At 39.0% G+C, this 15,881-nt stretch overlaps 1 protein-coding gene across 1 annotated transcript; it reads right to left on the bottom strand.

Moving 5' to 3' along the window:
* Positions 1-1,639: 1,639 nt before the first annotated feature.
* On the bottom strand, positions 1,640-15,881 carry SCPL32 (serine carboxypeptidase-like 32). Its single transcript, XM_077387118.1, has 10 exons — positions 15,025-15,881; positions 7,313-7,420; positions 4,592-4,687; positions 4,390-4,482; positions 4,190-4,272; positions 3,205-3,495; positions 2,795-2,925; positions 2,491-2,586; positions 2,309-2,414; positions 1,640-2,015 (listed from the first exon to the last, which is right to left on the bottom strand). The coding sequence occupies exons 1-10, from the start codon at positions 15,314-15,316 to the stop codon at positions 1,869-1,871; spliced, it is 1,443 nt and encodes a 480-aa protein (XP_077243233.1). The 5' UTR covers positions 15,317-15,881; the 3' UTR covers positions 1,640-1,868.

Raw genomic sequence — 15,881 nt, forward strand, 5'->3', positions numbered from 1 at the left:
CTTCAGAAAGACACCATTATGACATTTCATGTTTGCTTGACACTGTTTAGTGAAAAAGACCAAAATGCCCTCTACTTCTTTAACTTTTTCTATTTTTTCACCTCAACCATTGCCGACAACCATTGTTGTAACTTGAAAGATAAGGTAGAAGAAGGAAAAAAAGGAATCGATAGCAGAAAAAAATGAAAGAGAAAAGGAAGAACGAAAAAAAAGAATCAACGTGAAAAAAAATGGAATATGCCAAAAATTTGAGAAAAGAAGAAGAAGGGAAGGTTGGGCCGTGTCAGTGAGATTTGGGGTCAACTCAGTGGGATGTGGGGCAAACCACACATTTGACCAAGTTGGCCACAAATCGCACTGACATGTCCCCAATTCTCACCTAGACGACCCTAAATCTGATCGACACGACCCCAACTATTTCTTCGTCTTCCACTTTTTTTTTCCATTTTTTCCGGTGTCGTTCAGCTTTTCCGGAGTCGATTCTTCTTCTTCTTAATTTTTCTACCGTCTTCCATTTTTCTTATTCCTCTTCTGCTGCATCTTCTTCTTCTTCTTTTTATTATTCTTCTTCTTCTTTTGCCTCTTCTTTCTCTTCCTCTTCCTCTTCTTCTTCAACCTCCTCCTCCTCCTCTTTTGAGCTGTCATAGATGGTGGAGGAGACGAAAAATTAGAAGAAAAAAAATTAAAAAGAAGGGCATTTTGATCTTTTTAATCGTACGACGCCACACAAACGTGAAATGTCATAATGGCGTCATTTTGAAGTAATTTCTCCATTATAACCATGGTTTAAAATTTCGGTTTCAGTACCGGTTTCGGACCCCTAAAATTTCAAATTTTCAACCGAAATTTGGTAATAATTAAAAAAGCTTGTTTAATTCATTTTGAAATTTCAACTGAAATTTTGTAACATTTCTTTTTTAAAAAAAATTGCATTTTCTTGAAATTTCGGACCGAAATTCAAAATTTCGCCAAATTTCGGTTTCGGTCCCCATCCGAAATTTCGGATTTCGGTCGAAATTTAAAACCATGATTATAACTCAATTTTTGAGGAACTTTCCCATTATTTAATCATTTATAAATAAAAATTGAGACAACCTAACTCCGCCATTATTTCCCTATAAATAAAAAATAAATAAAATACCATAAATATTGCTATGGTGTGCTTGATAACTACACTTTTCAATTACTTTTTGGATGAGTATTTTCTCCTCTCTTTAAAAAAAACTAATATCATAAGGCAAATGATGCCGGAAGATGCAGCTCAATGAGATACATTTTGTTGGCTCCGCCTGCTTTTAGTGTTGCACTGATGAAAGGCATGTAGAATCCATATGATTCAGGTAGTTGTTACTTCACTGTGCCAATATATTCATGTCGAGTAATTAAGGTTTGAAGTCTGTCACATCGGATATTTCGAAGCATATATTGGGAAAATTTCAGAAAATTAAAATATTCCTAGCATATCAAAATAGGATAATTAATGAAGAAATTGCGTTGACATGAAAGCACCCATTCAAATGAAAGTATCCTTTCATTTAAAATCAATCTATTGAATAATCAACATGCATTTTCCCAATAATTGGCTTCTGGATGGAAATATGATTTAACAAAAAAAGAAGTATCTATAAGAATGAGTTCATTCTAGAATTCGAAACATAGATATAGCAGATGAAAGTCAATAATTGATCAATGTTTGATGCAAGATATAAGAGCTTACAAAGAAATATGCTTTGATACTTTTATGGTCCCTGCAACATTATAATGTCTTTCTTATACTTAACTACTGTAAAACGATACGACACATAGAAAATCGCATCCGTTTAAGAAGTCGGGAATGGAGGATCAAATAAGCGATGAAAGGTTATTATTCATGGTTGGAGTGGTAGGGATTCTCCGGCGAGGAATGATGAGAAGAAAGCCAAGGATTCGCTTGGTTTGAAAATAGGCACGGCGTGGCCAGCTCCTCTAAATGTTGCAAAAGTGAGCCCTTTGTATTCCTGTAGCCAACCACTTACCTGAAATCCAACATGGTCAGCTACAAAATTACATGCATACACACAAATACATACATCAGAGAATACAAGAAGGGAAATGATTTCACCGCTCTAATGTTTTGATAAACATGCGCTCCCATGTTTGTCGTGTAATATTTAAAGGGCTGTTTGAGGGATATTAGGGTTCTCAAAAAGCTCTTAAATCCCTTTAAATACTACACGACAAACATGGGAGCCCATGTTTATCAAACCATTGGAGCGCTGAAATCATTTCCCATACAAGAAAAGATCATATTTGGCATGTTAAAGATTACCTGTTTCTTGTGGTACCAAGGCCTCCATGAGCCAGTGATTGGTAGTCCTAAGGCACCCAAACTGTATCTTGTAGACAATACTGGAACTCTTCCATCTGTATCTCCACTGTAGATAAAACCCCTCAAAGAAATCAGCCCATTTCTATCTTACAAATTAATGCAAAGTAAATTTATGGTCATACCTATAGACCCATATTCGAAGTCCAGCTGCAATGAGCTTCTTGTATATGTCCAACACAGACGGCTTTGAATCTTTCCATCCATGAAATATCTCATTACTGCATCAACAGTCATGCAATAGTTACATTTTGATAACACTTCAATTAATATTCACGGGCTTCTTTCTCCTTGTATTGATATGATCAAATTACAAAAATCTCCCTAACTTATGGGAAATGACATTAATATCCATCGACTTCTGCGGCATCTATATTTCAAAGAATGTTCTATGCTTTTGAGAGAGAGAGAGAGAGAGAGAGAGATTACTTGCAGATGCTCCAGTTCTTGAGGAGGTGACCATCACTAACATGGAGGGCCTTCTGAACGTCAGCTCTATTGTAGAAAACTTCTGCATAATTATCAAGGCACGGATCATAACCTCCCAGGATCCTTGGCATCTGTATAAGCACAATCATCAACTTTTAAGATGACCAAATAAATGGAAATATAACTGAAATATGCAAAAGTCTTGCATAACTCAGTCAGTTCATGCATACAAAATAGAAATCTAGATGATACGATATGAGATTGGATTCCCACAAGTCCTATGAGAGATTGATTGCCAGACTCTTGATAAGTTCAAACTCTACAGGTGCACATTACATTACAGTTATCCTGCATTACAAAACAATAGTACTAACAAGAGAATCAGAGTAATTTGGTAGAATATTGCTCACCATCTTAGATGAAGATGTGAACATAGCTTGCATTCTGTTGTTGTCCAAACCCGTTGAGTTGTTTATTATGCACACTGATGTATAGATGCTATAGATATCGATTTGACCATACTGACTCAGAACTTCATCCACGCCTTTGGTGCACTTTTCATTGCTCCAAGTGTCGTTGCTGCCAAAATTGCAGCTCTCTTTGATGATTTTGTGAGTTTCATCCGACACAATGGCATGGCTCCATGCATAATCGACCATACCTTCCCAGTCATGAGCATCGGATGTTTCGGGATTGCCCAACTGAGTTAACATGAGTTTAGTAGTGGTAATAATAGGTACTAAAAGAGATCCTGCTTGACATTTCCTTGTTACGTGCTCAGTCTTTGATAGTAAACATAGTAGCAAAAATGGATAGACTGTAAAATATTGGCTCTCTTAGAAAATTCAGATGCTACCATTAAGTATCATACTCTCATGATGTGTTCTAAAGAGTACAGGGGACAATGTTAAAAACCAGATTCCTACGTAAAATTAAAACCAGGGGAAAATAAAACTACCCAGCAATGGCATGCAATTGTGTTTTAGAGTGGTGGAAGAGAACACCCAAATTGCAATTTGGGTGTAAATTGAGGCTATTTCACTCAAATTGCAAATGGGTGTATGTATCAAATGCACTCTTGAGTTTTTTCACCATGTTCTAGTATGCTTGGTGAGTGAAGCAGAGCACAAAATTTGTGGCAGTAAGAGATGGCAAGCCCTTCGTTTACCACCAAAGTTGGTCCCTACTCTCAAATAAGTCTTTTTGCGTTAATCTTCTTTGTAAATGGGGCAACAAAGGCCACTTTGGAAGCCGTCAAATATAAAAACTATATAAAACATTATTTGCATATAATCCTATGAAGATAACAGCATATACATGGAAATTTCTTCTGCAAATAATTTTTAGAGGATAACAAGAAGATCAATGTTTGTCAGGTACCAGTAACGATCATACCAAGAAACCCTTGAGATCAATGTATAAAGAAGGATCCTTGTTCATATCACAAATGAGCTCAGCTAACTCGGGAACATATTTTCCTGTTTAGGTATATCAAATAATACTATCAGTACCTAACAAAAAAAAAATACTATCAGTCCTAAAGAACCACATCCATCAGTATGAAATTCATGGAAGGATTATAAAAGCAAAAGTACCTGCATAGCTCTCGCCGGCAATATAGAAATTTTGATTTCTATATGATGGAAATTTGTTGAACCATTTGTGCAGGAAGGTATAACTATCATTCGCTAATCCACAACAATTAGCCAAAATACAAAGCAAAGCATCTTAGTAAGACTTCATAATCCCACATTCTATCAAGTATCTGTAAGCTTTTAATATATGTGTGCGTCGCACCTGTGAATTCATCTCCAAGTATTTTGTAGTCACTCGTTGTGTTTGAGTATGAAAAACCAACACCAACGGGAGATTCTAGAAATAACATGTTAGCTTCTGCATCATGCACCATGGGAACAGGACAATTTATGATCATTCAAGTATTGGCAATCAAATCAATCTGCATTTCTATGTCATGTGTGCGTGTATAGAGACAGAGGAATGCTAAACTTGAGGGCGCCCTTTCAAAAACCAGCAACAAGCGCAACCCATTGGACCATGTCATGCAAGTCGACATTTTTTACCTTGATTGACTCAAGCAATGATCGACACAGAATATATATATATGAGGAAAAGGATTGTACACTCGACCGTACGGTAGAGTGCCAAATCACATGGGTCCCCCATTTTTGGTGGGCATCTAAACCATTCATTTGCAAGGCCCCATCATAGATAGGGTGCAAACCAAAAATCAGCACCATTGAATCATCCTAACCCCTCCAAAACTGGAGGCCAAAATGGGCAGATTTGTGGACAAACACTGTCTGTCCATTTTGGCCTCCACAAATGGATGGGTTAGGATGATCCTATGGAGCTGATTTTTGGTATGCACCCTATCTATGATGGGGCCTTGCAAATGAATGGTTTTAGATGCTCACCAAAAATGGGGGACCCATGTGATTTGGCACTCTACCGTACCTAACTTTAGGTACGGTCGAGCGTACAATCTTATTCCTCTATATATATATATATATATATATATATATATATATATATATATATATATATATATATATAGAGGAAAGTGTTTCTACTCGGTCCCCTAGATAAGCTTATCTACTCCTCCCTTTAAAAATATACAGTGGGCCCACGCTGTTTGGATGATCCAAAGCATTCATTTGATAAGTCTTAACATAGATAGGGTGTGCCCAAAAAATCAGCACCAAAGGGTCATCCTAGCCCTTCGTTTTGTAGTGCCTTGTGGTGCCCAGAATGGACACATATAAACGTCCACGTTTATATGCGTCCATTTTGGACACGGTGTGCCCAACAAAACGAAGGGCTAGGATGACCCTTTGGTGCTGATTTTTTGGGCACACCCTATCTATGTTAAGACCTATCAAATGAATGCTTTGGATCATCCAAACAGCGTGGGCCCACTGTATTTTTTTAAAGGGAGGAGTAGATAAGCTTATCTAGGGGACCGAGTAGAAACACTTTCCTCATATATATATATCGGATAAAGGTTTCTGAGAGATACCTCAGATAGCTGAGCAAGCTCATATAAATAGGGTATGTAGCTATGTTGTAAGGCCGTTCCATGGATAGGGTATGTACCGAAAATCAGCCATGTATAATCATCCTAACCCAATCAAAGGTAGGGCTGCAACTCAAGCCGGGTTTTACCCGACCCGCATCGACCCGACCCAAAAATAGCTTGGGTTGGGTTCAGGTTTCATGGGTTTCGGGTCGAGCCGGGTTGAGCATTCAAAAGCCCGCATAAATCTCGGGTCGAGCCGGGTTTGAAGGGGTCCGACCCGACCCAACCCGAGTTACATAAGTTATAGTATGTACATTTTTTTCTATTGTTAGTTAAAAGTTAAAAGTGAAAACCCACGCACCCACTGTTATTGTATGTGAGTGTAATTTATGCTTCTATGAGTTGAGTTGATTCGAGTGTTTGATTCAGCATTGTTTGATTGTAATTACAACATTGTTTGATTCAAGTATAATGTGAGTGTAATTACAACATTGTTTGATTCAAGTATAATGTGAGTGTAATTACAACATTGTTTGATTCAAGTATAATGTGAGTGTAATTACATCATTGTTTGATTCAAGTGTAATTTCTGCTTCTATGAGTTGAGTTGCCTTGCCAAACAAGAATTTTCCTTAAAAAATTGCGTCAACGTGAAAAAACCCGACCCGACCCGAGATTTATCATGGGTCGGGCCGGGTTTGGGAATAGTGGGTTTTCCGAAAAAAAACCTGACCCGACCCGACCCGAGATATTTCTTGGGTAGGGTTGGGTTCTCCAAAACCCGACCCGCCCGACCCGAGTTGCAGCCCTAATCAAAGGTAGAGGGAAAAATGGACAAACAATGTGTGTCCATATTTCTGCTCATTTTTTCCTTCCACAAATGGCAAGGTTAGGATGATCCTAAAGCGCTGATTTTTGGTACACCCTATCCATGGAAGGGCCTTCCAAATGAATGCATTAGATCCCCCAAAAATGTGGAGCCACATGTGTTTCTGAGTTATAGCTTATCTGAGCTATAGCTCAGGAACACTTTCCTCTGTGTGTGTGTGTGTGTGTGGGATTTGCTAGGGTCCATCGCAAAAGGCATTTCACGGCTGGTCTGTCGCATATCAGACCAGCCACCTCGTGAATGAAGACAACAGCTCTTGTCTCCATTCATGAGGTGGCTGGCTGACATGCGATAGACTAGAAGTGAAATGCCTTTTGCAATGGATGCTAGCAATTCCTTATATACACTCGTCAGAGCCGACTCCTTTTTTACTTTGGAGGAGTTTTCTTCAAAGTCTGAATTTTGCCCTACTAATAAAATTAAAATCTCTTTTGACTCACTTGAGTTAATGAAAATTTGACCATGTCAAGCATTCACTCACCCGATCAACTGTTTTTTAATTACCTTGGCCAAGTTCTTATCCGAGTAGCATTGGTTTCTAACTAATATTAGTATGTGTGCAATGCATGCGTGTATAATTTTATTTGAGGACCTCTATTCCATGAATAAGGATTGAATTTAAGCCCTCCCTCGCCTGAATCAATAATAAAGGGACCGATCTCTTGTGTTGCACCGTAGCCCACCGAAGAACACCCAGGACCTGCAACATTGACACATATGTCACCATACCAAAAAGAAGCTAGCTATCAAGATGAGCAACAAATCACGATATCTCATGCAAGATCTCTATAGAGTTGGAAATCAGAATAGTTTAGGCCCTGTTTGTTTTGGATTTTGAGAACCGATCGCAAGTCCAAAACTGACTATTGGACAAAAATTAAGTCCATTAATGAGTTTTGGACTCAGAATGGGAATTGATAAATCTACCCCCTGTTAGGATGTGCCCCACGCCCCTTCACCAGCTGAGGTTGCTAAGCGGTCTGGCCCCTGTTAGGATGTGCCCCACCCCCTTTCACGAGCTGAGGTTACTAAGCGGTCGGTCTCTCTGCTTTCCGTTTTGCTTCTGCTGCGCTGCTGTAGAATTTCTTTCAAAGTTGAAAAGGACCGCAAGTGGAAATTCTTTTTGGCTGTTCGGTTGGCCAACTACAACAGAATTTCCTACACCGCCTTAGTTTGAAATGATTTCCACCCACAAAATGGCAACTTCCGAATTCCCGTCTACAATGCTTTCTGCATGAGCTTATCAGATCTCACAAGGGTCATAGAACCAGGGGTATCGGGATCTTGCAACAACAGATTGTTCAAAGGTGTCAGAACATCTGATTTTCGATCCAAAGTTGGAGGATAGGTTATTGCAAAACAAGAAATGGTTAAATGGGTGAAGTGAGTCTTGGTTGAAGGTTAGGGAAAAAAGGAGGGGGTTGTTTGGGTTTTAGAAGCACGAAGCGGGGGCGGGGGCGGGGGCGGGGGCGGGGAAGCGTGGGTCTAGAAGAGTCTAAGTTTGGGAGCGTCATGGGAGCGTGTGTGTAATATTTTCTTTATATATCTTTCAAAATTCAAGTACATCAAAAAATAACAGTTTCTAACCATTTTCATTTGTGTCACTCATTCATCGTGCCTTCTGAAGATGCACAAGCCTTTGTGCTTGCTCCAATGAAGTACTTTGAAGAGTTGAAAGAGTTTGATGTAAGGAAGATAGTGATGGCGGGACTTGTAGAGTAATAGAAGTAGGCTGCGATCGTCATTAGAGCAGTTCTCGTCTCTCTGGGGTCGCGCTCCTTCCTAAGGAGTACCGAATCGAGTTTCCGAGGTGGGAGCGGCACCCTGAGAGAAGGTTCCTGCTTCTAAGGTTTGGGTGGATCGACCAAAGTTAAGGTGGAAGGCTAGTGCCTGTTTGAAAGGGGCTTATGGCTTGCAGTATAAGATGCAAAGTAGTGGGTGGAAAATTGGCTATCTTGTGGGTGATCTCTTGAGCAACCAAAAACGGAGGAAGTGATAGGTTAAACACAAGGGGTGGCTGATAGTAAGGAGGTTAGAATGGGCTGTTAACAGGCGATTAGAGAAAGGTTTCTTGCTACTATATTTAGGGACCTTGGGTGATGTAATATGGGACTGTTAGGTGAGTCACGGGTCATATGTGGGGTGTTAGAGGGGTATTGGGTTGTGGGTTCCGGTGCTGAAAGTAGGTGGCAAAACTAGGTGTCGTGGACTGGTTAAATCAGTTTGGGGACTGGTTTTTAGGGGCTGATGGGTTGCATTCAAAACTGGTTATGGGTTGGTTAATGGAAATAAGTTTCGGGTGGAATGAAGAAAGGCCACGACAAGCTGGGTTGCTGCTGTTCGACAAGAGCTTCATATGGAGATAGAAAGGGTGGTGGTGGTGACAGGATGCAGGAAAGGGGCTACTTCAATGGATGGGCTGCTGGTATCCAGTCAAGCCAAAAATTAGATGGAGGGAAGGATTGAAACACAAATCTTGGTTTGGGTTGCAGCCTTGATCCAAGAAGAAGACGGAAGATAAAAGGAATTCAATTCCTAACAAAACACTCAAATTTTATTCATAAAACTCAACCATCAACCATGAGAATTGGTTTACATGCATGCATTTATAGACTCTCATGGCAAATCCTACTTTGATTATGTTTCCTAATTCCACTCAAACTAGGAAAAAGAAAACACAAAAATATCCTAAAATCTCTCTCCTAAATTCGTCCAACTCAAAAGCAAAATAAAAATCCTATTTCAACTATGACAACCTCTTTTTGAGCCAATAAGAAAATTCCTGGTATAAATAAAACTAAATTAACTAAATATTGGATCCTTGTGAAACAAAAACTGCCGATTATAGCGTAGTCCGATATCTAAATGATCTTTTATTGATTGGCCTCAGAAAAACAAGATTTGGCATAATATAGTCTCGATCACAGATCCGTGTCTTCCGGTTTTTTTATCCGACAGTCCAAAATGGTCCGATCATGGTTCTGGAGTTCTGGGCCTTCGAATGACATAAATGCACCTGCATCAAAGAACCCGCTAGGAGTGCCATATTCCAACACTGAAAACCATGCAGAAGATACACACCGCTTAATCCATCCTCTCCATCTTCTACAAAGCTCATTCTTTTCATAACATATTCCAGGCCGTCCTACTCCACCCTATTGTATGCCTTCTCCATATCTAGCTTGCAAATAATTTCTTTTTCCCCTTTCTTTAGGTAATTATCTACTACCTCATTTGCAATCATCGAATAGTCTAAGATTCGTCATCCACCTACAAAAGCTGATTGGTTGCTAGATATTAAATTTGTTAAGCCTTCTTTAACCTCTCTACCATTACCTTCACCAAAACCTTATATAGGCACCCCACTAAATTGATTGGTCGGAATTCCCTAATATTCAGAGCTCGTTGCACTTTTGGTACAAGTACAATGAAGGTTACTCACGTCTCCTTTTCCAGTTCTCCCTCATAGAACTCCTTAAAGAATTTAAATATGTCACCTTCGACGAATTCCCAGCAGTTCTGAAAGAATGCTAGACAGAAGTCATCCAGTCTAGCGGCTTTATCCCTTCTCATTGCATAGATAGCCTTACTTAGCTCCTCAAAAGCTTTTTCGAGGTTCTCCTTCTCCTTGTCCTCCATTACACCGAATGGCACATCATCTAGTTTAGGATGCTCCACACCATCCATGGAATACAGATCCTTATAGTATGTTACCATCTCCTTCGCTATTGAGTCTTTGTCCTCCACTCTCCTCCCGTCTACCTGTAGCGCACTAATGTGGTCCCCCCTCGTCCTCCAATTGGCAATCACATGGAAGTATGATATATTTTTGTCTCCTACTCTTAACCATTTCCCGCTTGATTTTTGTCTTCAGACAATTTCCTCCTTTAGGATCATCCACTTGAGTACTTCTTTTAACTCTCCCGTCTCTACAAGCTCCTCCAAGCTCACTATGACCCTTTCGTCCTTCATTGCAATTTCCTTTACTCTTGCTATCATCTCTGCCTTCTTTTCCAACCCTCTCCCTTCATATTGAGATTCCATTCTTTTAGCTTGTCTTTTATGTACCAGAGTTTATTTCCAATCAAGGTTTTAAATTTCGACCGAAATTTCGGGTTTCGGTCGAGAACGACACCGAAATTGATAATACCTGAAATAGTAGTTTATTTCGGCCAAAAATTCGAAATTTCGTTTATCCCGAAATTTCCTCCGAAATTTAAGGGATTTCACCCAAAAATCTTGATTTTTTATAATTATCTAATATTTTCCTAAAATTTCAGCCGAAATTTCGGTAATTTTGGTCGAAATTCTGTTAGAGAAAAAATAGACATCTATTTGATTTCGTGGGATTTCGGCTGAAATTTCGAAATTTTGGTTTCCGAGAGGACCGAAATGCATTCTGAAACCGAAATTTGAAACCTTGTTTCCAATCACCACATTTGTAAGTCCAGAGAATACCATTTCATTCCGCCACCCCTCCTGGCCTTTCCTCCATCTTTGGTTCCTCCAATCATGCCAACTCAAATCGAAACGAACTATGACCCCAAGATTCCAATCTAGGGTTCAAGATTAGATAGCAGTGATCAAACATGGAATGAGGCGGAGCTGATCGACTTATATCTGGGAGAAGCTCCATCCATTGTTGGCATATGAGGAATCAATCAATTCTACTCATGCTCGAGTTTCTGCACCAGGTGAATCACACTCCACTCAATGGCAAATCAATGAGCTCATTGCTGCCTATGAAGTTTGAGTAAGCTTGTATATTTTGTGAGAGTCTCCTGCATTCCACTCTCTCTTCTACCAATCTGATTTCATTGAAGTCCTTCTATACACCATGGGTGTGCCCTTCGTCTCCTCATGTTATCTAACTCCTCCCAACACCTTCTCCTCTCTACTCTAAGGATTGGTTCATACCAAGGAAGAAGGAATCTCTACTCAGAATGGGAAATCTTGATTCCTCAAGAATCAATTCAGAAATGGGAATCTTCTTTATTCCCCGATTTTTAGGAATCCTGTTTCGGAAACGTGAGAAACATGATTCTCACGTTATGGGAAATTCGATTCCCACTTTATGGGTGACGGGTATCCCAATCTATGGGAAGCACGTTTCCTATTTACTCTCCATGTCTCTTGCTAGTCCTTTTCTCTTCATCTTCTTAGTATTTACATGTAAAGTCATTTAAGAACTTAAGATTTACATGTAAATAAGGGAATAACCCCCATTTGATGTACTTCTCCAATTAGATGTACTTCTTGTTATTGGGCTTGAAGGACATAGATGGCCCCACTTTTGACTAATCTGGACGATCCAATTGATAGGCCCTATTTTAGATCTCCCATGACACTAAGACCCTTTCATTTCTTATTGTGGCAACCATTGTGGGCCCCAAACTGATTACTAGACTGAAAATTGCATTTAATATTGAGTCCTGTAATTGGTTTGGGCCTACAATCGGTTGCCACAATCTTAAAAGAACGGGGACTTAAGGCCTGTTCTTTTAAGATTATGACAACCGATTGTCAGTCCCAAATAGATTATTTGATTCAGTCACAATCGTTTTGGCAATCACAGTCGGTTGTCATAATCTCAAACGAATAGTGCCTAAACGTAATTTTGAGTCCAGTAATCAGTTTGGACTTAGAATCAGTGTCATAATCTTAAAGGAACAAGCCTAAAAGTCATGAAAATGAAACAATCCCAACATCCAATTCGATGTATTTATGGTTATTGAACATGAACACTCAAACCGTTTGAGCCCCGTAATCGGTTTGGGGCTCAAAATCGGTTGTCCCAATCTCAAACGAACAGGGCCTATATATATATATATATATATATATATATATATATATATATATATATATATATATATATATATGTAATGATCCATACTAAACCACACCAAAAATGTATATTATTAGATTTTAGGATTGTTGGAACTGTGAGATATTCGGTTAATTGGAGATGCAATGTAATGTTTATTATATGAGACGGTTGGGGATCAGCAGTCAAAGGTAGGGCGGCAAAGACGAGCAAAATAATTACACGGTTGTTTTGTCACAGTTGTGATTCTCGTTGTCCAACGTGTTTGACTGGGGGGGGGGGGGGGGGGGGGCACTCTTGGGTGAAGCCATGGCGGCATCTGACTTGTTGAAAAGGGCCTCTTTGGATTCCACCAAGATTAGTCCCTATTGGCATTTGCCAGCTTCTAATTTTATCTTATATAATTGAAGGGGATTTGCTAGGGACCATTGCTTATTGGACTCCATTAATTATAATAATGGTAAAAAGGCAACCGAGATGCACGAAACCTAAAAAAAATCCACCAATGCCCGAAGGTCAAAAAATGGTAGCAAGTAAATGATACACACCACATAAAAAAATCTATAAAAAATCATTTCCTAATACATATATACCATTCTTTGAAGCTGCCCAACACAAATACAATAATACATGTTGTTTTTCCATTGTGTCTCCTTAGTCCCTGCTTGAATTGCAAGAAAAATATTTTTTGGCAGTAGTCTTTTTTTCTGGGAAAATTTGGAGGGAAATGATATAATTGAGTTTAATTTAGAGCGATATTTTCAAAAAATGCACGTTCCTCTAAATATAAATTGAATAGGGTTGGTTCGGGTTCTCTATTTTTTTTTCGGTATTAAAAAAGTAGGAAATTTTAGAAATATTTTTTCTTCCCAAATTTTCCAGAGATTCCTGCAACTCAAACAAGGCCTTAGTTTATTAAATTTAAGCTTTTTCTACTATTTTTTAATTTTAGAATAAAAAATTAAGTAGTATACACAATAAATACACAAAATTTACTATCACATTTTAAAAGAGAAACATGAAATTAATAAATATCTTTGATGGGTCGATTGAACTATATATTGTAAATAAACGCTTGTAAACAACATAGAGGAAGAATGAAGGGAATATCTTATTTGGGCAATCATATTTGTTTTAGTAGATACTCTTCATTCATTTCAACCCGCTTGGATCACATCTAGACAAATAAAACCACGGGCGGCGAGCAATGGCACGATATTCGGGCTGTGGTTATTTAGAATTTTTGTAGGAATTTGCATATGGTACTTTTTAAAAGAGAATGGAGGGAAGGTTATAAAAATAATGTTGTATAGATAAAGAAAGATGTATTTATGAATTTTATGGTTTTATTAGGATGTATCCACGCTAAATCAAAAGCCAGGTACAAAAATAAGTTTATCGATTTAGGAAAACTACTTGAAGACTTAAGAAGTAAGAGGGGAAATTTTCTTTATACAAAAGATATATAATTTCTAAGAGTTTTTATAGGGGAGTGATAAATCGACTCCCCATGTGTCTTTCTCTCTCCTCTAGGTTAGAGAGAGAAAGAGGAGAGAGATAGACACCTGGGGAGTCGATTTATCCACCTAGGGAGTCGATTTATCCCACTGCCCTTTTTATATTGTGAAAGCCCGCATAGTCCAGTATTTTTCATAAGCGACCTTACGACCCATACCATAGGATGATCCAAACCGTCCATTTGATGTGCCACAACGTAAATAGGCTGTGCCCCAAAAATCATTTCCATAAGTTGATCTTTTGGAAATGAGTTAATGGAAATGATTTTTGGGATCTAGATCAGAGGCCTGGGATCATCCTATGGAGATGATTTTTGGGGCACAACCTATTTACATTGTGGCACATCAAATGGACAGTTTTGATCATCATATGGTGAGTGTCGTACAATAAATTTTAAAAAAAACCCTGGACTATACACACGTGCTTGGACCATATAAATCTCCATTTCTAAAACTATTATGATCAATATTTGAAACTGAAAAATGCTAAAAGGATATATGGTTGTTAGTGACACTTTTTGGGCTCCACTTGTGCCATGTGTATGTGATAGTTTGGCTAAATGTCATTGAGAACACCTTAGTAAGACAATCGGAAGGTGGCTTCCATCCATCAAGCCTGGTTTAGGGTTCCGCCAAGAAAAGATTTAAATGTAGATTTTTAGTCATTTTATTTTACACATGTGATGGATGGCATGTGATAGCTTACCTCACTATGTATAAGATTGAGTTAGTACCATCAGGCCTGGGAGGATGCTAGGACAAAGAAAGCCACTTACTACTGGCCCTACAGCCCTACCCATGTAGGGTAGCCGTCCCAACCCTGGCTTCCTACCTCAGCAAAGCATGTCATCATTTTCTATAAGATCGAGTATATGGAAGGAAATAACTTTTATATGTAGGTATCCAAAGAGGGCATTGGTGATAGCATCAAAAGGGGGCCGGGATAGGATTTATTTTCCTTACCTCCACTGAGCCAAAGCACGAGGGGCTTTTCATCGGGGCGAGTCGAGGCCTCGAAGAACCAGTAAAAGAGGGCCCGTCCATTCTTCTCGTTCACCGTCACATAACCAGCGTAGTGCCGAAAGCCAACACTAGGTTGGCCTGGTATCTCTGTGACAACATCCTCACTCTCCGAATGGCTACCACATGTCGTCTCATGTGACCATCGCCCATGTGTTTCCCCAATAACAATAGCAGGCTCAAACACAAAGAGAGCAAAACCCCAAGCCAACAAACCAAAACCCAACACCTTCATTTCTTTCTTTAATAAAAACAAACCTCGTCTTCAAGCGGCCTTGTCTCCAACACCCCTCACAAAAACATGAGAAAAAAAAAAAAAAACTGACATATAAATATACACGCGTAAGTCCATGATCAAGAAAAAAAAAGATAATATTATATAAAATGAGAATATGTGAAGAGGCCTACCTAGCAATGGCTTTTTATGGGTGTGGCCTCTGACTGGATTTAATTAGGAAGGTTGGGAGCCTTTTTTTGCATGGGAGATGGTGAGTGGAGACTCCATTTCTCTGTGTTGGTTGTTGAAATCAGAGTCATATATGAAATGATCATCCTCCCTGCACATTGCCACTTACAAAGTTACTGTACATTGAATGAAATTTTACACGGGATACAATTCGACCAAATCCATGTGTTTCCATGTATCTCTAATCTATATGGCAAATTCTTATACATGGAAAAAAACTCTGTTTCCATCTATAGCACACCGGGCGTTTTATAGCAATAAGTAATCAAAAGGTGCGGATATATCACTTCCCTAATTTTAGGGAGGCCCATATCTTTTCTTCTAAATGCACAGG

Source organism: Tasmannia lanceolata, unplaced genomic scaffold (assembly GCF_043159265.1).
Source record: "Tasmannia lanceolata isolate RefF3 unplaced genomic scaffold, GAP_Taslan_0.1 ptg000008l, whole genome shotgun sequence".
In the NCBI taxonomy this organism is placed as follows: Eukaryota; Viridiplantae; Streptophyta; class Magnoliopsida; order Canellales; family Winteraceae; genus Tasmannia; species Tasmannia lanceolata.